Source organism: Elgaria multicarinata, chromosome 1 (assembly GCF_023053635.1).
Source record: "Elgaria multicarinata webbii isolate HBS135686 ecotype San Diego chromosome 1, rElgMul1.1.pri, whole genome shotgun sequence".
In the NCBI taxonomy this organism is placed as follows: Eukaryota; Metazoa; Chordata; class Lepidosauria; order Squamata; family Anguidae; genus Elgaria; species Elgaria multicarinata.
Genome location: NC_086171.1, coordinates 143,511,271 through 143,536,354, shown reverse-complemented (window position 1 = coordinate 143,536,354; position 25,084 = coordinate 143,511,271). Strand labels below are relative to the sequence as shown.

At 40.3% G+C, this 25,084-nt stretch overlaps 1 protein-coding gene across 4 annotated transcripts in view; it reads left to right on the top strand.

Moving 5' to 3' along the window:
* The window catches only part of FGGY (FGGY carbohydrate kinase domain containing), a 220,106-nt gene that overhangs the window by 37,972 nt on the left and 157,050 nt on the right, over positions 1 to 25,084 (top strand). For all 4 annotated transcript variants that reach the window (XM_063138270.1, XM_063138262.1, XM_063138287.1 and 1 more), the window contains exons 2-4: positions 6,941 to 7,152; positions 11,380 to 11,491; positions 12,482 to 12,633. In XM_063138270.1, the coding sequence (XP_062994340.1) occupies positions 6,952 to 7,152; positions 11,380 to 11,491; positions 12,482 to 12,633 (465 nt within the window). In that variant the 5' untranslated portion in view covers positions 6,941 to 6,951. The remainder of the gene's footprint in view (positions 1 to 6,940; positions 7,153 to 11,379; positions 11,492 to 12,481; positions 12,634 to 25,084) is intronic.

Sequence of the window (25,084 nt, the reverse complement as noted above, 5' to 3'; positions counted from 1 at the left end):
TTAGCCAGAGTTCAAAAACAAGTAAGTTTTAAACCTTTCCTTTTTCAAGAATGCCCAAGCCTGGGAAAACTGGTGTGGTATAATAGACCAGGAAGACTTGGGATCAAATGCTACTTGGCCATGAATATTTCCAGGTGACCTTGGGCTCTGTGCAATCTTTTAATCTAACTAGCCTTACAAGAGTGTTTTTGGGGATAAAATGGAAAAAAAATCCATGTGCACAGTCCTGAGCTCCTTAGAGGAATACCTTTCATTTGAATTCTGCTAATATTAAACTTTATCAGTTACTTTCTGGATTTGGTGCTTGAATTGAAGAGATATCTTCAATTCAATTGAATAAAAAGAGACCTTTTAATTCACTCAGTATTTTAACACTTAATTTTAACTTAAATTTAAATTTTACTGGTTTAACTCTGTATTTTAATCTTACATAAATTTTGCTGCGTGGTTTTATCCTGGTTGTGCTTTTTATACTGTATTTTGTATTTGTGCTTTTAATCTGTTGGTTATTTTATGATGGTTTTAATTCTTGTGAACCGCCCAGAGAGCTTCGGGTATTGGGTGGTATAAAAATGTAATAAATAAATAAATAAATAAATAAATAAATATCTAAATAGCTGCTTTGAGCTTAGTTGAGTCACAAATTCCTTGTGGAGGGGATGCTAATGGTAGCAATAAGATTAAGGTAGAAAACTGAAGAGCAGGTTCTTAAGAGCATTGCTTGTTGATGGATTGCCCTCTTTCTAAAACATTTATAACCAATGCAACAGTATTTTTGTGTTGTTTTATTAGTACGTTTATTTGAGGAGATTTTTAAGGCCTGCTTTTATTCATTTTTATTTACTTAAAATATTTCTAGGCTGCCTTTAAGGGCATGAGTCTTCTCAAGGCAGCATACAACAATAGAATTCATACTATAAAAGCTGAAGTGGTAATAAAAACAGTAAATGTTCCAAAACAACAACAAACACCAGCTTAAGACAAACCTACAGCAGAACTGTAGCTACAATGCAGTGTGATAAAACATAATCAGGGAAAGGCCAGAAAAGAAGTACACCTTCAGGGCCTTCCACTGATGGGTCTTTTAGGAAGCGGAGAAGTTTCTCTTATGTACTTGCCCACCTGTCTACTCTCAAAGGTGGGCAAGTGAGAGGGCATCTGTTTCTGATGTCAAAGTGGGGTATGTCCTAGGGCAGGAGAATAGAATCTCTGGCCCATAGGGCTCTCTAATCCAGCCTGTGCATACCCCTATTTTAAATACCTGCCCCTTCTGAACAAAATACCTTTGTTCTGTCCTACCCCCTTCATTTTTCCTGAATGTTTTTGCGAGGCTTTATTTTGGCTGGGCATTGAAAAAGACTCCCTTTCTCAGCTCTCTATGGGAACTGCTCTTAGTTCCTATCAGCCATTGATTGGAGATAAGAGTTTTTCCCTGCAAGGGACATGGGGCAGGGCCTGGGGAGGAGGAACATACTGAGTGATTTAGTTCTGCTTATTGCTGAGGCTTGTCCTGCTTACTTTTGAGTAAACATCCAGAAGCTTGATATTTGGGGTGTTATTTAAAAAATGTTGCAGAGTGTTTCAGCCTTGCTTACTTATGAGTAAACATGCAGAGACTTGGTATTTTGAATCAGTCCTGCTTACTTCTGCGTAAGTAGTCATGCAGAGGCTTATCCTGCTTGCTTCTGAATAGGCTTAAAATGGGTAAGAATTGCATTTTGACTGTGCCTACTCTGCCTTGGGCCCCACCCAGAGATGCAATGTGGCCTGTGAGACCTTTCCCAGATTGGAATTTGGCCCTTGGACTGAAAAAGGTTTCCCCTCTCCTGTCTTAGGTTGATTGGGATTTATCCATAGGATTCCTCCCCCCCCAAATTAAGTTTTTATGCCATATGTATGCTCACACATTGTTTCCTTTACATGCACTGAAGTGATACATTTTGAACTGTAGGTGCCCATCATGACAGCCCCCATAGCCATACCCCCAAGAAGTGACCAAAAATACTTGCAGCTTCCTTGATCTAGATCTAGCAATTTTCATTTCTAACAGGAGGAGGTCTTTTGTAAAGCTATTGAGTCTTAATTGCCCATTGATTTTACAAACTACCCTAAAAACCAAGGCCTGTTCTACGGTTTCAGTGTGGTTTGTAAACCGTCCCAGCCAGCTACCCTCACTGGGGCCGTAGCTAGACCTAAGGTTTATCCCAGGATCATCCTGGGTTCAGCCCTGCCTGAGCGCTGGATGCCCTGTGTGGCACTTAGATGAACAGGTTTGACCCCAGGACAATCCTGGGATAAACCTTAGGTCTAGCTACAGCCTGGGTTTGGACCTTAGACGGCTCGTGACTGGCATGGGGGAGGGGGAATAAGCCACTGCGGCTTTTTTCCCTTCCATGATTGTGCAAACCCACCCTCTCTCAAGATAACACTGAAAAGTGTTTTATTTAAAGACATGTAAGCACCTTCCCAAAAGGTCAAAGAAGCAATAGAGTCTTTATGCCTTCTTTAACTGAATACAAGAGCAGCAATTGAGTTTTTACTGATGCCTTCTCTAAGGGGACAATATCAGAAAGAAAAAGTGACTGGTGTGTTCACTCAGAAGTAAGTTCCATTGAATTCAGTGGAGTTTATTCCCAAGTAAGAGTGCGTAGACTGCCCCTGAAACATTGTTTGAAAGGATCTGGTTCCCTTTCTTTGAGAATTTGAGAATGATTTAAACCTCAGTAATGTGCTGTTTTGTTTGGCTACGTTCTGTTTGGGTTTTTACCCCCTTGTCTTCTATTCATATCTGTTTACTTATTTAGCTATTGAGTGTTGTCTTTTGACTTTTTTCCACATTAAGAAATAAAAGTGGATCATAAGTGGCATGTAGGAAAGGGAAGGATGAGGATCTAGTGTTTGCCACAGTGATTTAAAATACTCTAGTTTTATGGACCCTTATCTTGTCATGTCTGCAATTGCATTGCATATGTAACTTATCTACTTCCAAGTAATGGAAACAATAATTTTGAAAAAGTTATTGTACTCTTCCACTCTTTCCATTCATGTAAATGGCATATGCATAAGAGAAATTCCCCATGGATTCTATCTCTAGGCATTGCTGTCTGTGATATACACAGCTACCAGATTTGGTAGGTTGTCTACAGCTTATGTGCCGTGTACTATATCGAAGAGCTTATGTTATTAGAAAGGCTGTGATTTTTTGGGTTAATAGGCTAATGTAGATTAATTACGACAAAAATAAGTGTGTGTGTGTTGTGGGATAAACTAGAAACTATGCCAGAACATAGCTTGTCAGTCATATGTTGTGAGTGTGGTCTTGATCTTTTCCCACTTGTAATTCCTAAAAAAGCACAACTTTGACTGCAATCATATAAACGTTTATCTTCTGAGTACACATGAATAAGATTACACTTTCCACCACTGACTTGTTATTTGCATTTGTTTCCTGGTCTCAGATAGTTGTTGATCTTTGGTACTTCTCTGGCTAAGAAATGTCTGCTGTTCCAGAACATAGCACAATATCACAGAATGTGTACTTAACAGCGGTTAAATATTTCTGCTGAATCTAGGCATGCTGTGAATGTGGGTGTAGGATCTCTGGTTATCACAGTTACATAAACAGAAAAAAAAACCAAACGTAGTGCTTATAGCTATCATGAAATGCCTCCATGAATTGTTATGATAGTGCTTTTTCTGCAACAGGTTTGGAATAAGGATAGGGGTGGAACAGTTTATCCTTTACCTTTGTCATTTTCAGTCAGACATTGGCCCTGTTCAGAAGACACCTTAAACCATGGCTTTAACCACAGTGATTAAGCCAGAAAGCTGGGCTGTGTTCAGAAGACACCTTAAACCATGGCTTTAACCATGGCGAATAAAGCAAAAGGCCTTATTCACTGCGGTTAAAGCCATGGTTTAAAGTGTCTTCTGAACATGGCCTGGCTTTCTGACTTAACCATCATAGTTAAAACCATGGTTTAAGGTGTCTTAATGGGCCCACTGTGTCTGCAGGGAGAAGATTGCTAATGGCAAACAAGCTGTATTTCGGGGAGTTTGACTACAACTTAGAAATTTTCTTTCTTGGCAATGCACTGCCACACAGAGTTTTGGTTGACTACTGTTCCCACGGCATGACAGTAAGGTATTATACTCTACAGCACTCCCTTTAGTTCTCTGCAACATGCAGATTGTAGGAGTAATTCTGCAAACAAATTGATATGGAAAGGATTTCCATTGTGGCCCTGCTGCCACTTCCATTGAAAAAGAGGGAGAGCGAGAGAGAAATCCCTGGGAGAAAGTCAGGTAGTCTTTACCCTTGTTTACTCCCATATGGTCATTTAAAGTAATGGTGATTTGACAGGTATCATGGTTGTCTCTGTGTCAACCAAACCATGTGGATGTTTCTGCGTGGTGTAAATTATGCACAGGATTTTTTTAAAAAATGGAATGACTTGCAAAGAGTATATGTATTTTGCTTTCATCAATGACCCTGTGGGAGAAAACTGGCATATTTGTTCATGGATAAAGTGGGAAGCATGTGGCTTCCTGTGTGTCCAATTTTAATAATATCTCTGCAGACTGTTGTTGGATGGACTATATAAATATTTATCATGCACTATGGACCTTTGATCACTAATGCTTGTTTGGAAAACAGTTCTGCCTCTTCTGGGTTTCATAAAGGAAGCAGCTATTGTTGACTCTGTTCTTAAAAACTCTCCTTAGTGACCAAAGGGAAATTATCTAAGTCCCATTTCAAGCATTGTGTTTCACCGAATTACGCTGTGAGTAATGCCAGATGAATTTCTCTTTTGTTTGTGCATATTGATAAGTCTTATCACTTACATCAAAAAGTAAATTATCCCAGTGTCGTCTTCTCCAACCAGCTATATCTGTGAAAAGCCCTATGTATCTAAATACAGTTGTGATTGTGAAGTTTTGCAGGTTTGGAAAGCTAGGTAGTTCTGCTTTGGGGTAGAGTAGATGGAAACAAAGGGTTTCTTGAATGGTTTGTTTGTTTATTTATTTATTACATTTCTATACTGCCCAATAGCCGATAGGCAAAACCAATTCAGAACCCTTGACTCCAGAAAAGAGACACACTGGAGAATTCAGTGCTTTTTTTGTGGATCCAGATGTCATGTATGTGAACTCTCAGATATATTATACTCTAGTACTGCTCTTAACATCATTATTATTATTATTATTATTATTATTATTAATTTATATAGCACCATCAATGTACATGGTGCTGTACAGAGTAAAACAATGTCTTTGCAAGAATATTGAATTGAGTTAAAGGAATGTTGCCCTTTGAACAACTCAGAAAGCTTTTGTTAGAAGTGGTGCAAAATGATGATAAACGAATCTATAATATTTTTAAAGAAGTTGCTCAAGCTCTATTATTGTTTGAGGAACCTATAAACTGAATGATACTCATCATCTGCAAGTTGGATTGTGAGACGAAGAACAAAATAGTTGCAATGCAGCACAGGTGATGGATCATTGTATAGATATAGAGATTATTCAATGATTTAGAATTCTAGCTGTAGGTTAATTTTGTTTTGTCATGAGACATTGACAAACCAAGATTAATGCAAACCAATATTCACAAGCCAACTTTAAATGATGGTTTCATATCATGATTTATTGGCTACCAAGAAACCATAGTTGGTCAGGGTAGGTTCAGATATACAAAGAAACCAAAGTTAAGCTAAACAAAATAGGTTTAGCGTTGTGTCTGAATATGGCCATTACCACAATTCGTGAATAATATTTGTGATAAATGTAAATAGGAAAATGTTATAGCCATATTGTCATGTGAGTCGGGAATATAAATGCCCCTACCCGAATATACCAAAACACTCCTAAATTCTCAGCATACCAGTGCCTGACTCAGGGGTAACTCTTAGGAGTATAAATCCTTCCTTTACTAGTATTCATCACTGGTGACTAGTATAAACACTCCTGTGTATATAAATTGTAAAGTGAGAAGGGGCCCTCAGGCAGAACTGGTTTATGAGTCAATTTAAATTAAAGTGTTCAGCTTGTAGGTTGGTCTAAGAACTTCTGCTTCTGCAGGGGACAGCCTTGACTTGGCTGTGAGTCCCATGTTTATTCGGAATGCACCATACTTTTTGTATTTGCTGGGAGAGTTAAATGAAAATATGTATTGCTTAGTCTTAACTATCATTATCACAGTATAAAGGAATTCCAAAACCAGAGCAGCAGTCATTCTGAAATACTGATAAACATAAAATAAGTAATATTTTTACTGCTACTGTAACATTTGACTACAATATACAAAACAACAGTGTGCATAAGTGAGATGGGTCTATGCTCTAAGACTTTATCAAAACTAAATTGACAGGTATTTACAACTTGCCAATTGAATCCAAACATTTAGCACAGAAGAACACATGAATGGTATTATCTTTCAATAAAACACATTCTTTGAAATATTTTGTGGATATTTATTATTTACATATTTATCAATGTTTTATGCCTACAGGTCAGATCTATGAAGAAGAATTTAAAAAGTCCATTAGTGGTAGACTTGATAGACAGATGAGCCTTTAATCAGCTCTCACCTCTGCCATAAACCAAGGGCTGCATTACATTTATAAAGTGTGAATGCTTAACAGATATATAAATGTCTCACACACGAACACTCCAGGGAGAAGGGATTGCCTTGTGTAATAAGTAGAATAGATTTTATTTGTGCAATTCTGGTATGTTTGTTTGTCAGCCTTACTTCCTATGTCTGAACTGTAGTAAAGATCATAAAGCAGTTCACAAGGTAAGTATAATGTATAATGAATTTTAAAATTCATGTTAAGAATCTATTGGAAAACTGAACAGTGGTCTTTAAATAATAAAGTTTTATCTAAAATAAAGTGTATTTTTTAAAAATCAGTTTTTGTTTCCCTATCATCCAAAGGTCTGCTCAAAATGCAAAGCGAGAACCTGGATCCAGTAAATTACTATGTGGGAATTGACGTTGGCACAGCAAGTGTCCGTGCGGCTTTGGTAGACCAGTTTGGGACGGTAGTGGCTTATGCAGACCAGCCAATTCAAATTTGGTCACCGCAACCTGGCCACTATGAGCAATCTTCTGATGACATCTGGGCTGCTTGCTGTATAGTCACAAAGGTACAGAATAGACATTCACTATGAATCGTATACTACAAGCTGTGAGGCAACTTGTCTAATGAGGTTTGACAATTCTCTGCTGCCTTTGTCACCTTGAACCATTTTATCTCATGTAGCCGTGCAAGTGGTGCAAGATTCTAGGAGAACTGAGAGAATGTGAGATTTGCCAGCCAATGACTTGTCTGCTTCTTTTCAGAAAATGTGAGCTTCCATATTCTAGACATGTCCATACAATGGATAGGTTCAAAGATTGACAGCAGCTTCTGACATATACCCCTTATACCCATCACAGCTCTATCTCTGTGTCTCATTTATATGTCTGCCTCTTCCATATCCTCTGTTGCTAGCTAGGTTTTTTTCTTTGTGTTCCTCCTGATACGTATGGCAGAGTTTTACTGAGAAACTTTAATGAAGTGGCTCTCAGCTTGTGCCTCTCTTTAATCTGTGGTTGGAGTAAGAATGGTGGGGTTTACTGATAAATGGCTGTTGTAAGAAAGCTTCTGGGAGAGTTTAGCTTCTAATATTCAGAATTGGAGGGAGAAGGGTGTGTGGCTTTTCAGGCAGGAGAAAATGACAACTTTGGGGTAGAAATCTTTTGCTGATGTAGAAACCCAGGGAGAAAATATAATTACCTGGGGTGGGTGGTGATGGGGAGGTGTTAAATTCCAAAAGTGAATAAATCAACTGTACAGGAGTCTCTTTTTGCAACAGATATTAGTCTCGGGTTTTGTTTGTTTGTTTTGTTTTTTGTTCTTACAAGTGAGTTTTTGGAAGTCAAAAATATTGTGTGCTGGCACAAATCATGCAGAGGAAAGCTTCTGCATACAAAATTGAGGAAAATTAACAATATGTTACACTGTGGGGGGATGAATCTTGTTAAGGTACGTGTGTTCATTTATGTGTACACACACTCACTCACTCACCCCTTCATTGTGTGTAAGCAATTATAATCAATCCATCATTTATTTATTTATTTATTACGTTTGCAGACCAGCAAAATCAATATAAAATATACAAAGGATAGATAAAAAGTGACATAAAAACAAAATACAGCTTTGTTAAGTTCCTTCTCTCAGGAGGATTGCAACATTACTTTTCTAATTTGCATTGAGGTCATAAAAAACTTAGGGCCTTGCTAGACGAGGCCTTAGCGCACTGTGAGGCCCGGTTTCCCTGCTGTGCGTCCAGATGATGCACAGGGGAATCCGGGGTCAGGCCGCACTGAAGCCTCCCTTAACGCGTCATAAGCAAAGTCGCTTATGGCGCGCCTTTTCCGCAGCCCTGGCCTGAGGCCGGGGCTGCGGAATGTCTAGCAAGGTCCGTGGCTTTTTGCGGCTACTCGCTTACTCGCGAGTAGCTAGGAAAAGCCACGGACTGGGGGGATCCGGGGGGGGGGGAAGGCCGGACCCTGCAGGAGAGGGAGGGGAGAAGGCCGGGCACCGGGATGGCATCAGGGAGAGGGAGGACGGGCAGCACGGACATCGGGGAGAGGGAGGACGGGCGGCACGGACATCGGGGAGAGGGAGGACGGGCGACACGGACATCGGGGAGAGGGAGGATGGGCGACACGGGCATCGGGGAGAGGGAGGACGGGCGGGGAAAGAGTGGGCAGGGAAGCATCAGGGATGATGGGGGATCAGGAGCGGGGGGGCCTTAATTTTTTTTAAAAAGGCGCTTACCTTCTCCGGAGTCTTCGGGGCGCACATGGCCCCTTTAACTAAAAAAAAAAAAAAAAAAAAAATGGCCGACGCTGCAGGGCTTCCGTAGTCCCTGCGCGTCGGCCGTCTAGGTGGCGCGCCGTCGCCCCGCCTCCCTGCCGGCTTATCCGGCTGGGTCTAGCAAGGCCCTTAGAGACCCTTTCAGTAATATGGGAGGTCACATCCCTTAAACAAATTAATACTAAAGTTGTGGGGGTTACATCCAGAAAAGGCGGTTAATAATGGAATGATTTGCTTCTTTCTGTATTTCTCATACATGTTACAATGCAAAACGACATGTTCGACATATTCTATTGTTCCAGTGCAATAGGTTTGACTTGTGGCATATCCCTTTCCCTATGAGCGGAACATCTGGGTAATATAATTATTTTTCTTTTTAGTATAAAGTGTGTGTGTGTGTTTATAGAGAATTGCCATTGCTGCCATATGTACCATGATTCTCCATACTGAAAAGCTGAACTAAAGCATAGTGTAGTGAATATAAAATACAGGACCATTGCTCTGCTCTGTCTCCTGTGTTTCATTAGTTAATCAAGAGATGTTCTTTGTGGCTATTATGACCTGGATTGGCAGTGAGCATCAGGGTGGGGTGGGTAGTCCTGTATGAAAAGCTGTGGACTTGGACTGCTCAATGTACTAAGGCGAGCTCTTTAAATATGCATGAGATGCTTGGTAATTCGTAGTTAGACAGTTTACTGTTCTCTTGCTATTGATCAGCCTTTTCAAACATTCATGAGCCATACTCTGCAGTGAGTGTCTTAAAGGAGAGAGAGGAAGATGGGGATGGCCCCAGAGCAATTGCTATATGGGCAATGAAATAGAATGCTCTTCTTCCTACTCCTCACTCCTTTTTTTCTATCTAAGGACACAATCCTTTGCATGTTTAGACAGAAAAACATCCTACAAATTCCACCATTCCCCCAGCCAGCCAGCTGGGGAATGCTGGGATTTATACGACTCCCCCCCCCCCCCCCGCCGTCTAAACATGCAAAAGATAGTGCCTTAAGTTTTACTGAAGTGTTTATGTGAATAAAAAAGGATATTAAAACTAAGACTGACTTGAAATGACAAGGATCATCTCTAAGCTGTTTCGCTCACATTGAAATAGGTTCTTTTAATTTGTCAAAAATATTTTCAGTGAAATGATATGGAGGGGAAGGCAGGCTATAGGTCCCGCCATAGTGTAAAAGCAGGTTGCCCAGCTGGCTGTCTTAAGGCAGAGGACATGGTAACCTTCCTAGCAAAGTGCCCATTGTACGCAGAGCTGAGGAAACAATATCTTGAGCCTTTAATTGTTGGGTTCAATTATATCTCCTCTGCAAGCATAACTCTAACACTACTGGCAGGTACAGACTATTACACGTCATATAGGACTGCCAAGTTTGTCAAACAGGCTCTGGAGAAACGAAAGTCACTGGCAGCCATAAAAGACTAAACTTATTAATATAATATAATATGTCAGCAAATATTGTCCAGGATTACAAGATGTTTTAACCTGCTCTTGTTAGCCATTTTATTTACACTTTGTATTTTGGTATTACCTCTGGCGTGAAGAGTATTTTATTATGTTTCGGTATGCGCATGGCCTGACTGGCTAATAAGCAATAAACTTCTTGTTGTTGTTGACAAAATAAGGTCTTGTAAAAACCCAAATATGCTTTATTCAAAAGCAGACCTAAAGGTTTAAAAGGTATCCTGTGCTGCATTAGGGGATGAAGAGAGGGGGGAATTGAAGATCAACAGTTCAGTGCTATGCGTTTTTAATCCAAAATGCGTGTCATTGAGTTCAGTGGCATTTATTCCCAAAAGTAAACCATGTGAAGAATCAACAAAACAAAGTTTTAGGGAGCCATTTCACAGAATTAGTTCTCTTCAAATTACTGTGTCAATTTCTCATTTTTTTCGTTGAATCACTGTTTCTCATCAGCTCTAATTAATGCCCCCCATGTCTAGCAAGAGCACTACCTGAATTAATCTGCACATACGCAAAAGGTTCCTGATAAGCACCCACCTCCTACGACTGTGGCCTGTGTCATTTATTGAGTGAAAGTGGATAGCCCACAAAATATACCAAACACTGACAAAATGTGTGTGGGGCAAGGGTGATCCATATTGATATACAATAACCTCATAGTTCACATTGTATCCTACTGACTTTATTTCTGCCCCAGTGCCCAAAATCTATTCAAAATAAATAAAATCGAGTTGAATTAAGTGTGCTGCTGTCAACTAGCTGTATTTATGCTAGTTATGGTTTTATTGATTGAAAGGTGGAATTTAGTAAGCTCAGTTCCACCTCCCCAATCTCTCTCCCTGATGGCAGCAACAGGACATATGTGGCTAGTGCATCTTCAGTCAAGTGGTAGCCCAGGGAACATGTGATTGATGCCATTTTAGATTTATTGAAATGTTTTGAACAAGAATATTTGAAAACCAGGTAATCATATGGTGTGTGTGTGTGTGTGTTCTATGTCCAGTTCTGAGTATATATCTTATTTGTGTTTCCTAGAAAGTTATCCAAGGAATTGATATTTCCCAGATTCGAGGACTTGGTTTTGATGCGACCTGTTCCCTTGTTGTTCTAGATAGCCATTTCCAGCCCTTGGCAGTCAACTCTGAAGGTAAGACCTTTAAATAGAACACCCAAGACGTCCAGTGTTAAAGTGAATGAAAGGTAAAACATCAAATCTATGTTACAACATCAAATCTATGTTACAACAATGCAGCAGGCAGAGCTGAAATTAAAGTAGTGAAGGCTTGTGCCACAGAGATCTAAAGTGTTAGTACATAGTTCTCCAGGACATCTGTTACATAGATTGGTTTGAAATGCTTTTGCTGAAAACCACAGCCCATTTGTTCCTTCATGGAGCAAGAATTGCCACCAGATTTTGCCTAAAGTAAAAACTATGTAATCCCATCCATCAACATTAATCTGCTACTACTAGCAATGGGACTGTTCAGACAACACCCTAAGCCATTGTTAGGCTACTTTTGAAGCAAATGGTTAGTGAACATTTTAAAACCATGATTATGTAGCCACCATGGTTAGGAATGGTTCACACAATATGCTAAGTCATGGTTCACTTGATATGCTAAGCCATAATGTTTTGCTCAAAATGCTTAACCACCATGGCTTAGCCTGTCATCTGAACAGGGTCTATATGTCTGGGCCAAGGACAATGCTTCTTCTGGAAGGATCATATTCAGTTCTTTGGCTTGTTAGCAAGTGTTCCACCTCTGGTAAGTAAGCTTGCTAATTTACCAATAGGTAGGCCTTCACAGAGATCTCAAAGAAAAAAGACAGGTTGCTTACCTGTAACTAGTTCTTCGAACGGCCGCCTATGGTATCACACAAACCACACTCCTACCTCGTGGCAGGTATTACTTTGCTTCTGCGCAGGTGCGCAGTTATAGGTTATAACTGCACTTATAGGTAAACAACCTGTCTTTAAGCAGGTCTGGGACTGGTCTATGCTTGCATGGGAGACCACTCCATGGCACCTTGAATTCCATGATGGAAGAAAGATTATGCACTAAATAAATTGGGGGCATAGGCTGCACTTCTCTAAATTAAACAAAAAATAACTCTAAATTTGGCCTTGTTTTATAAGGAGAATGCAACAGAAACATTATCATGTGGATGGACCATCGTGCAGCTGATCAAGTGGCACGCATCAATGGGACACAGCACAATGTCTTCTGCTTTGTTGGTGGTGCAATGTCTGTTGAGATGCAGCCGCCTAAGTTGCTGTGGATGAAAGAAGTGAGTGTGTCTAAAAATGCAATAGAATTTTGGTTGTCTGCCAAGAAGTCTTGATTCTTCTAACCTGTAACCTATGTTCAGTGATGATAAAACCTTAAAAGCATTTCACTGTTCTTGTTGTGGGAGGAGGGAAATTCTTGCTATGAAAAACAGTAACAACATTAACATTGTGAGTCCTTTGGAAAAATCTTCTGAGGATTTCTGTTTTTATATTGGCTATTTCTGAGTAGTTAGATTGCTTACATGATAATTCTTTGTAGTCACTGTGTTTTGTATAAGCCTTTGTTCTCTGTTGGAGGGCCTGGCATCTTGTATATTTGGCTTTAGGAAAATGAGATCAAGCCTACATTGGAGAGTGATGTGACCAGCTCCTCCACGTGTGTGCATGTGTTTTATCCACCTTGGAGTTTGCAACTGGGATTCCTAGTAATTGACTGTATTGGTGCTTTAGCAGCCTGAACGGTATGTAACAGGAAGGAGATGCAGAGCTCAGCAGAAAATCTGGTCCCCTACCTTTTACCCCGTATTGGTGCCATCTCTTCTCATTTGCTGTGGCATGAATGAGTAAGGTCTCTATGGTAATGCAGGTGGAAGACCAGGCAAAATTAGCAGACTATACCATGTACACTGGTGACTGATAAGGAATGGGAACCATTATGTTAAAGATACCAAAGCATTTACAGAAGTGGGCATCTACATTTTGGGTACACCCCATCCCAAGAAGAATATAGTAAAGTTGGAGAAGACTGGCTTGGGGTAGAAATAGAGCATCTTCCCAATAAGGAAAGCATAGAAACATGGGGCTTTTTAGCATAGGGGAATAAAAGAGAAGCTGGCAGGGGTCAATAAGATGTACATGAAGCTTGGGGAGAGAGTGAATAGAGAGGATATTTTCTCTCTTGCTAGCAAAACACTAGGGGTTGGTGTCATCCACGGAAAGTGACTTTGTCAATAGGTTCAGGACAAAAGTAAGTAAATATTTCCTTGCCTAATGCTTCTGTTTTTTGTTTTTGTTTTGGTACCAGTTGTGATGTCCAGAAACATGCTAAAAGTCACTGACAGCAATGTCTGTTGATGACTCTTAGTATGATAGGTAAGAATAGAACTTCCAACTTCAAAGATTATCTAATTGCCAAGTGTTAGTGACAAACAGAAGATAGCTACCTTCATCATGCCCTGTTTGTGATCACCTCAGGGGCATCTAGCTGCTCAGTGTTGGTGACACTGCACTAGAATGGCTAGGTCTTTGGTTAACTTATCATGGCAATTCTTAGTATGCATCAACGGTATCATCAACGGTATTTGCAGATAGGCAAGCTGGATGCAGGCACTACCTGTTTGATTTTAGGATAGGATTGGAACAACAAACAGATAATCTCTATGTGAAGATCCCTTTTGTGTCCTCCTGTTGCCAAAAGGTGTTGGAAGGACACACCCACACACATAATTGGAGATGTCTTTAAGAGTAGGTTAGATAAACATTTGGTTGGAGTTTCTATGGAGTCATTTCCTGAGGCAAGAACAACTGATTGAAAGACTTCTTGAGGTCATTTCCATATGGGCATCCAAAGATATTAATCAATTAAGGTGACAGTGCATATGATAATGATGACAGTAATTGGCAATGATAATGTTGTGCATGTATTTTTTATTTATAAAAGTAGTATTCTATTTCCCACTCTACCCAAAGGATTCCTACTTATGATAAAGGCCCCCTACCAGCACTGTTTTCTGTGATTACTTGGAGTAATAAAGTATACCACCCTTTCACCAAGCCTCCACAATTGCCCCCTGAGTTGACTTGTTTCATCTGTATGAAGTAGCCCTTGAGGAGACAGACGGCAGTCTGTTCATAGAGTCACATGATTCTATTGCCCTCTCTTTAGTTTAAATTTTATGTGGCTCGTGTTGATATATAGTTTCTTAATACCAACTGTCAGATGAAAGGGAAAAATGTGTGTCACTTGAATTTTTTATAACCTCCACCAGTCTGGCTTGTACATTTGGTCTCAATGATGCTTTCTGTCTCTTAATGAAGGCCAAATGTAAATTACCCCTTGTCAGCTTAGAACAGCTGGAGTCTCTTTTCTTGACTCTCGCCGTAGAGTAACAAGGTGGAAGATGGAGAAGGTCAGGGAAGTTAACTGGCAGAAGCTGATAGTGACAGATTCATGTTAATGGGGGTTAATTAGCATTGCTTGTGGACCCTGTCATGAAATATGAATATTCACTTAAGCTTCTGTTCCATACTTCAGTGGTCTTCTAATTATTTATAATAGTTTTAGGGAAAGGTTGGGTTTCATACTCTTTAAATGGGAGTTAGAAATATCAACAAATAGAGTTTGCCAGCAAAAATGTTTAGTCTAGTAGCCCCCATCAGACAAATGTGGCCACAGAGGGAAATAAGTGGCTGTGAAAATGTAAGATCTCTATGGCTTGCCAGAATTGGTGTTGTGCATACGGAATAGTTAACGGGAAGTTCTGTGACATTAGTCTGCCTCTCAATGGTTGGGTAATAGGACTTCTCAGTTCTGCCGGCCAGTACAAAACAGCCTATATCTAGCAAAATGGATGGGCTGATATAGTTCCTGTTCTCCTGGTCATTTAAAATAGTGCAATAGTTGATACGTCTGTTTGCATGGCCTTTAGTTAAGATACTGCTGCATTCTGTGGAGTGTTTGGTCTAGTAAAATTTCCTATTGAGTATTTTGTGTAGCATTTCTGGTATGCGAACAGTGCTTATGAGACTAACAGCGCTTACCCTACAACAGGAGCGTTCGGTTGGTCAAGGTTCCCCAAAGTATGGCCTTTGGGGGTGCTGGAGTTTTGCAGAGAAAGAAGGGACGAGACTTGGCAAATAGGTAGAATGAGCTGAAGGCCACTTAGAATGAGTGCTTAGAGAGTCTGACCCTTTAAGGATGGTGTGTTTTTTGTTTACATTTTAAAAACTGCTTGGATACCATACATTTTGGTTATTAAGATGCATATTCTAGACTGGTTAACAAGGATTATCTTATTCATTTGCTGTGTAGTTAAACCAGGGATGGGCAACTTGTGACCTTCTAGATGTTTTGTCCTACAACTACCATGGTTCCTCACCATTGGCTGTGCTGGCTAGGACTGATGGAAGTTGTAGGACAAAACAGCTGGAGGGTTACAAATTGCACACCCTTGAGGTAAATGATTAGTAGATGTTCCCCCTATTTGAATGGGCCTGTATGAATGGAGAGGGTTTTTTTAAAAAAAAAATCATGGTTATGTACACGTATCTAAGGGATCTTAATTACTCTACATTAATAATACTGGAATAAAAGGATATGTCTTTTGGGCATGATGCTTCAAAGTTGATGGACTTGCTTGGCTCTTATATAATAGAAATAAAATGTTGTATCTGCAGTTTTGGACAGTTCTTATTTGTGTTTTAAAGATGGGAAACTGAAGTGGGAAGAGAGAGGAGTTGTCTAAGACCATGTAATGACTTGGAATTTGATTCCTATCTTCTTGGTTTTTCATGTAATACTGAACCATGGTTTGGCCTTGCATCTGTACCAAGTTAATAGGCTGCAAAAAACAAAAATAAAAAACCTCCTAAAAATCATATGGAATGGCCCCAAATGCCTACTTCATATGGTATGTTGTTGTCAATTGGAGATGTGGGTGAGGTTTTTTTGAGTATCAAGATTCTGTTAATGCAGATACACCAATTGTACATTCTGACATCTTAATGTCTTCCTGAGGATACAATGATAGTGCATTCCTGATCTATTAATAAGCATACTTTTATGGGACACTTTAAAACATCCCACCAGAACGTAGAATCTCAATGCAGTAGTAGTTGCTTTTATTATGTGAAGCCAAGCAAAACAAGCAAACAAAGTAAACCTTTAAGTAAATTAGGAGAAAAACATTTACTAAAGTACTTATTGCACAAATGAGAACGAGAGGGAATAGTAACTTCCCCATCATTCCATTTTGGAATGACTTACTCGGGTCACATTTCTGAAAGCATAAAAATAAATCATCTAAAGTGCATTTCTACTTCTTGTTCATGAGGAGAGCATTTTTGGATAGGCTGTGTCTTAAGAGCAAGATATGTTTGGCAAGGCTGTGTACAGAAGTTTACACAGTGTCTGCCTGCATAGTGTCTGGCTGTGATCTTTGCCTTGAGCCTCCAGCTTTCAAGCGTATTTAAGCCACCCAGTTCACTATTAAAAACATTTCTTTTAAGTATCATGCAACTAGAGTGTATGCCTTTTTTTCTTCCTCTTTGTTGTTGTCTCCACCCAGTCTTACTTTTCTCCCAAGAAGAATTCTCTATGCTATCTGCTTCATTGAGTAGGTCCTTCTTTTTGCCTAGAAATGTGACAGAACTGATGCAACGCTTTTGCATTTAATGGCTCTTTGACTGTATCATTTACAGACTTTTTTCACCATATACCTGTGTGTATGGAATAACATTCAAAATATGTCTTCCATGTGAGAATAACACTTCAAACATCTGTCAAAAAGTACCCTAAATCATTAGACTTTCCAGGACTGGTGAAAACAACAATCAAACAGGAAGATGACTACACAGGCCACAGCTAGACCTAAGGTTTGTCCTGGGATCATCCAGGGTACACCCCTGCCTGAGCACTGGATCCCCTGTGTGTCACCTAGATGAACAGGTTTGACCCCTGGATGATCCAGAGATAAACCTTAGGTCTAGCTGTGGCCACAGTATATTTGAACATCAAGCCATACAGACGGCAATCGGACCTGTGCTGAGAAGTTAATTTTTGGATAGGAAACAGCCACCAGCAGTCAAATTTTATCTTAAAGAATAACAAATTTATTATGGCAGGGTTTTTTCGCTGACTAGAGACCATTTGTATCACTGCCCTTTCCAATATGCAGTGGTTTTCTTTACAATTATTCTGTATTGAGATGTACATGTAATACTTCCATGAAAGTGTCCACATCACCGAGGTGGCTTGCTGTGGCATGGCACAAACAGCAGCTTACCCTACCACAGCTAACTCAGCATCTTTTAACCCTGAGTCGCTAAGGAAAATCCGCTTACCTCATCCTTTGTTACTAGGAAAGCCATATAGGGTTGCATTGGCTGTCTTGTGGCACCATTGCAGTGGGAAGGGAGTAGTGCCAGGGGCTACTGAGTCACTTCTTGGCCTAGGAGCAAATTAGATTTAAAAAGAGATTCCATGCTCCAAATTCTATAGGGAGAAAACTTCAGATCTCTGGGCTATAGTCAGATTCCGTTGCTGGTGCAATACCACAAATGTGGTACAATGCCGACTCTCTGGCATCAGGACCATAGCTCTGGACATCAGGAAAATCTTCCTGAGTGTAAGAGCAGTACGACAATGGAGCCAGTTACCTAGGGAGGTTGTGGGCTCTCCCACACTAGAGGTCTTCAAGAGGCAGTTAGAGAACCACCTGTCAGGTATGCTTTAAGGTGGATTCCTGCATTGAGCAGGGGGTTGGACTCAATGGCCTTATAGGCCCCTTCCAACTCTACTATTCTATGATTCCATGACTTGATCCTGAGGGAGTCTCCCCTCCTCCCAACCACCCCCAATGTCACAAGATATAAAATCAGATTTAGTTCTTGCCATCTGCTTATTCAGCCCTACAATAGTGCATTCTGCATGGATTTTGGAGTCTGCAATTATGTTGTCTCAAGTAAAAAAACACACAAAGCTATCTGAAGCCCCTAAGAACATGCCTGTTACAAATGCTGGCCACATTAGAATGAACTACTCTGACTTTAGAATAAAGTGCCTGTAGTTTCCTTTGTTGGGATGCGTCTGAACTGGACTACTTTGAGTGGTCCTGAAATCCCCCTTCAATTTATAGCAGTGGTTCCCAATTAGCTAAGTACTGCGGACCCCTTGTTTTTCAAATGCCAAACCAAGGACCCCCTACTTTTGAAAATGTTGTTATCTCTATGGTAGTTACCTGTGCGAAGCCATTTTTTGGAGAAAATAATGGGTAGTCCCTAATAAGCAAATGATTTTAGGTATACTAAAAAACAGACCATAAAATTTGTGATATTTGTGGTACTAATACGCAAAAATGACAATGATTTAGTTAGGACTATAAAGACGAATTTAATTTTACTAACATCTAGTTTACAATTGAACAAATTATGACATGTCTAGCAGCTACTAAACCTAAATGTGATGGGAGAAATCATGCCTCTTTTTGTCCCGAATAATCCCTTCCACATCCGGTTCAATATTTCCTACTTTTAATCTCAAATCTGGATCAACATTGAGCCGATTTCTATACTTGTTCATCATATAACAAAATGTCAAAAATGTTTGTTCACAAAGATATGTGGAACAAAGGGGAACTAGATGTTTCAAAGCTTTTTCACCTAACTTCTTATAATCAGAAAAAAAATTCACCCAGAATTGGTCCAGTCTATATTCTTTGAAAAATGATTTCAATGAACCATCACAAGTCACGTCAACAAGTGCATCTTGCTCTTCCACAGATAGAATTGTTAGTTGTGCATCACCACATTCAAAAGGATTCCTTATCCATGAGTTTTCAGGATTAGGTACAGGGAAGTAATCTCTGAAGCTAGTAGCTAAATCACGCAGGTGCTTTTATTAAAATGCGGACCTTGCAGAACTAATATGTGAATGGTGCCAAGGACCCCCTGGGTGGGTTACACGGACCCCCTGGGGTCTGCAGACCACCAATTGGGAACCACTGATTTAGAGCAATAGTGTACTGGAAAACATTTGAACCTTTTCCTCTTAAGCAATTGGGCTGTAATGTGCTACATTCAAAATACACCTTAGCTTAGCACATACATCTTATACTTGTTGGCTGTGGGGAACCAGACCAAGGAAAATGTGATATAATGACCTAACTGTACTTTTCCATTTACTTGTCTATGACTCAGATATGGTGACGATTAAGATGACTTCTTTCTCCCTGGGGAATAGCATAGTATTTTTTGACTTATTTGTATAATGCATTTCATCTTGCAATGGAGCTTCTTGGTGTTTTGTTTTCTAAATCTACAGAAATGCTTTCTACCATTCTGGATTTGATCCTTATCTAATATTTTTTCTTTAATTTTTATTTGCATTATTTTATAGTGATGGCCACCATGTGGAAATCCAGCCCTTGAATCATAGAATCATAGAATAGCAGAGTTGGAAGGGGCCTATAAGGCCATCGAGTTCAACCCCCCTGCTCAATGCAGGAATCCACTTTCTTAGGCTCATCTTGCATTTGCATTTCCTGAAAACCAGGAACGTAATCGTTTCCCCCCACCTAATTGTAATTTCTCTGACGTGGCACCTGTGGACACCATTTGTGCAAATTGGATCCCCGATGTGTCTGCGGGCGCCATTTCCACAAAATTTGACTGGAAATTGTGCAGCCTTGCACAATTTGCACAAATGATGGCTGTAATTTGAGCAAATTATGCAGATTTGCGCAATTGCCAGCAGTAATGTGTGCAAATATTTTTTATGCAATATGTTATGGAAATTCTGTCATCTGGCCTGACTTGAAGTCCAGGGAGCTGAGCCAATGAAAGCTCATTGAGCTTTACCCTCCAATTGGATTCCTCTGACTTCCCTATTTTTGTATAATGTAGTTCCCCCCCCCCCTGTATTCTTCTTTGCCCTCCCCATATTGCCTGATTCCAAAGATGGAAATCAAATGGGAGATGCAATCTTTTTATATCAGCTCCCAACTCCCTGTCAGTTCCCCCCTATACATTTCATACCCATGTTTGCAAGGTAAACACAAATCTGGAAACCCCACAGTTTAAAATTATTTTGATTAATTTTTAAAATTTATTTAAAATTATTTTTAGGACACCTTTAATAGTAGAACCACTGAAGGCAGCATACAAAATTAAATTAAAAAAAAGTGCAAAACCAGTACAACCAGTTTTGTAAACCACCCAGAGAGCCCTGGCTATGGGAGCAGTATATAAGTTTAATAAATAAATAAAATAAATAAATAAATACAATACATTTCAGTAAATATTCAGTAAAAAATCTATTAAAACATATATCACCAATAAAAAGCATGGAGTGAAAGGCCAGCAAAAATGAGTGGGTCTTCAGAGCCTTCATGAAGACCTGCCCGGAAGGGACCTGACAAACTCCTGATGGAACCTGATTCCAGAGGTGTGGGGCTACCACTGTTAAGGCGCTTTCCCTTGTGCTCATCATCCTAACCATTTTTGATGGCAAGAAAGTGAGAAGGGCTTCTGCTGATGATCTCAGAGTGTAGGCAGGCTGGTGTGGGAGAAGGTGGTCCTTTAAGTAATTTGGGCCAAAACCATTTGAGGCTTTGAAGGTTAAAGCCAGCACTTTAAATTGGGCTTGAAATACACTGGCAACCAGTGCAGCTGGTACAGCTGGTCAAATGAGCATACCATTCAGTGTTTGGGCAGCTGCATTCTGTACTAGCTTAAGATTCCAAACCATTTTCACGGGCAACCAATTGTATAGCACATTATAGTAGCAGCTATCAAAACAAGTCTGGGAAAAAGTTCTGGAGAAGCACCAAGGAGGACTGGGTTATAAAATAATAATAATCCCAAGCTATGAACATCCACTGGAGCACCATTTACAAAATGGAAAGAATATGGCACAAGCGGACCTCTGCCTAGAGAAGACTGTCCACCTAAACTTATTCAGAAGACACCTTAAACCCTGCTGGTTAGGGCTTTTGGTTTAAGGTGACTTGTGCAATGCGTTTTGCTAAACCCTGCTCACTCACTAGCTACAGTTGTACTGCCTGCAGCAGGGTTAGCGGCTCTAACCGTGGCTTAAAGTGTTGTGTGCAACAGCACGGCTTGTGGTTAATGCTAACCCCAGAGAACCACAGTTTTGCTAACCACAGAGCCTCATCTCAACAGGCCCAGTGAAAGTGTAAGGAGGGTGTTAGTCAGAGAAGCAACCAAGAGTCCAATAGTAACTCTGAAGCAGCTGTAGAGATCCACAGCTGATGTGGGAGAAACCGTCCATGGGACAACTATCACCTGGATGCTCCACAAAGCTGGGCTTTATGGAAGAGTGGCGAGAAGAACACCATTGTTGGGGGACCCCCTCCCCCACCATCAAATCCCTTTTGGATTTAGCCAAAAGGCATGTGGGAGGCACAGCAAACATGTGGAAAAAGATACCCTGGTATGATGAGACCAACATTGAACTCTTTGGCTTTAGTGTAAAGCATTTTGTGTGGCACAAAGCCAAAAGTGGTTATCATCCTGAGAACACCATCCCTATGGTGAAGCATGGTGGTGGCAGCATCATGTTGTGGGGATTCTTTTCATTGGCAGGGAGCGGGAAGCTGGTCAGGATTGAGGGCATGATGGATGGAGCCAAACACAGGGCAATTCTGGAGGAAAACCTGTTTCAGTCTGAAAGGGACCTGGGGCTGCGGCAGAGGTTCACCTTCCAGCACAACAATGACCCTAAACACACAGCCAGAGTTACACTGGAATGGTTTTAAAACAAGAACCTGGATGTATTAGAATGGCCCAGTCAAAGCCCAGACCTTAACCCAATTGAAAATCTCAATTGAAGACTTGAAAATTGCTGTTCACCAACAGTCCCCATCCAACCTGTAACAGAGCTTGAGCAATTTTGCCAACAAGAATGGGCACATATTGCAGGATCCAGATGCGCAAAGCTGGTAGAGACTTAGGCCATAGCTAGACCTAAGGTTTATCCCAGGATTGTCGTGGGTTCAAACCTGTTCATCTAAGTGCCACACAGGGCATCCAGCGCTCAGGCAGGGACGAACCCTGGATGATCCTGGGATAAACCTTAGGTCTGGCTACGGCCTTAATTGCTGCCAAAGGTGCTTCTACCAAGTATTGACTCAGGGGAATGACTACTTGGTAGAAGTATCATCATGCATGTAGCCATTTTTTGCTGCTTGTGTGTTTTGCTAACTTGAAATCTGTTCCTAGCATATGTGCTATTCTCACATGTTTTAATCTTCATGCTTACTACTACCTAGAATTGCTTGCTGTGTGCGATATTGGTTAAGTTTGAAATAGCTCTTGAGATTCTTAGGATTCTTGTTACAGTGCCAGGTTGTAGTCTGTGCTCTGCACAATATATATGTGAAATGCACCTGGAACTGATCAAATGTTCCCACTATAGCCTCTTATCTTCTATGGATAGAGTGTTGGACCATTTTTAAGATTAACTTCTTTCACAGGGTGTCGCTTAGCCACCCTGAGCTCCTTGTATGAAAGGTTGGGAGATATATATATATATATATATATATATATATATATATATATATCACACACATGGCCATGAGGGGAGAATTTAAAACATAGTTGTCGTGGGAAGCACACACTTTATGAACTTCTTCCATGTGATCCAGGATGTCCCTTTGTGATGGAAGCAGCAGCATTTCAGTGTTTCTGTACCATGAAGGTAATGTCGAAGGGTGTCCTAAGACATGCTGTTGATATGCATTCATTATATTACTCATGAAGAGCATGATAGCTTTTAAAACTTAACTGATTGCTCCTTATTGTGTTTAATTCCTGGTTGGAGAGATACATTATGCCAAAACGCATTTGTTTCCATTCATTTCTCTAATTATGTTGTGTAGTAGTTATCTTTAAAATGTACTCTACCAGTTATGCTGTAACGTGCTTGAGAAAGATTGGGCAACAGTCAGTCTGGGAATTGGTGTTACTGTTGTGTGTATATATGTGTGTGTGTGTGTGTGTGTGTGTGTGTGTGTGTGTTGGTAATTAGGTTAGATCTAACATGCTTTATTCACACTTCATGTATTAGATGAGAGGAAAATGATCTTCCCTTACACATGCGTTATTTCATAGGGCAAAAGGCCAAAGCATAATACAATTAATAACCAAACAGTAGGGTGACCATATGAAAAGGAGGACAGGGCTCTTGTATCTTTAACAGTTGCATAGAAAAGGGAATTTTAGAGGGGTCATTTGTATATATGGAGATCCTGGTGAAATTCCCTCTTCAGCGCCACAGTTAAAGCTGCAGGAGCTATACTACAGTGACCAGATTTAAAAGAGGGCAGGGCACCTGCAGCTTTAACTGTTGTGATGAAGAGGAAATTTCCCCAGGTTCCCCATATATACAAACGACACCTGCTGAAATTGCCTTTTCAGTAGAACTGTTAAAGATACAGGAGCCCTGTCCTCCTTTTCATATGGTCACCCTAAAACAGTGACTTCGAATTCACTCTTTCTCCTCACTTTTTCTTTGTTTGAGGAGTCTGGAATATTCATGTTATCCATTTCTTCAGTTACAAGTGGCTTTTTTCAAGCTTCTTTACTCCCTCTGTCACCTTTGACCCACAGTGACCAGCAAAACATAGATGCTATGAATTCCTTCTATCAAAAACATTCTTCAGATAGTTAAGAAAGAGAGAAGAATAGTAACTTATGGGCTGGCCATTAGGAAGAGTGAGACAGCTGCCTCAAGCAGTTGATACTGAGTGTCATGAAAGGGCAGCAAGCTTAATTATTTAATTTACTCTCATTGTATTTTTTCTACCAGGAAGGGGGAGAGGTGCTTGTGGGATTTTCTGCCTCAGGTTGCCAAAATAACTTTTGATAGGGGCAGGGGACCATTTGCTTTTCCACCTCGGGCTTCAAAAATAACTTGAGTTTGCCCTGTGTTTTCTCTCTTTTTCTGAAACTTCAGAAATGGTCACAGCATACAGGTGTAGCCAGGTGTAGCCAACTGGTACTGACGTCTTAATTATTATTAATTTTTTCTTGGCTCTCAATGGATTCAGTTTCCACTTAAGCTCTGATTATCATATTGGGTAGGACATTTTTCCACAACTGGAATTTGACTGTGTGTTTTTTTAAATAGGTACCAAATGTAAAGGTTGGCTTTATGCTTTCAGTGATAAAATAGGCATAAAATGTAATGTATTCAAAACATAGCTGCTTCAGTTATGACACATCAGTTTAAAAGAACAATAATTGAAAACAAATAAAGTGCACCCACTAGTTGAAACTCAGTTTAGAAAACAACACAGCTTAACGGCCAAATTGCCTGTCTGAATAAAAATGTCTTTGTCTACTGGCAGAAGGATAATAGTGGGAGCTAGCCTTGTCTTCCTTGGAAGGTTGCATAGACTGGGAGCAGCAACTGAAAAGGTTTCCCTTGAGTTGCTGCCAAATGCTGCTGGGACTGTGCTTCTGCTGGTGGTGGGGCTGTGAATCTTAAAACCCAGACAGGCTCATCAGGGAGAATGTAGTCTTTCAAATAGCCTGATCCCAAGTTGTGTAGGGCTTTATAGGTCACAAAGCACTTTGAATTGTCAACAGAAACACACCGGCGGCCGGTGAAGCAGTTGTAGCACAGGCGTTGCACGCCCCACATAACCAGACACGGTCAACAGCCTGGCTGCAGCGTTCTGGACCAGATGAAGTTTCCAAACAATCTTCAAA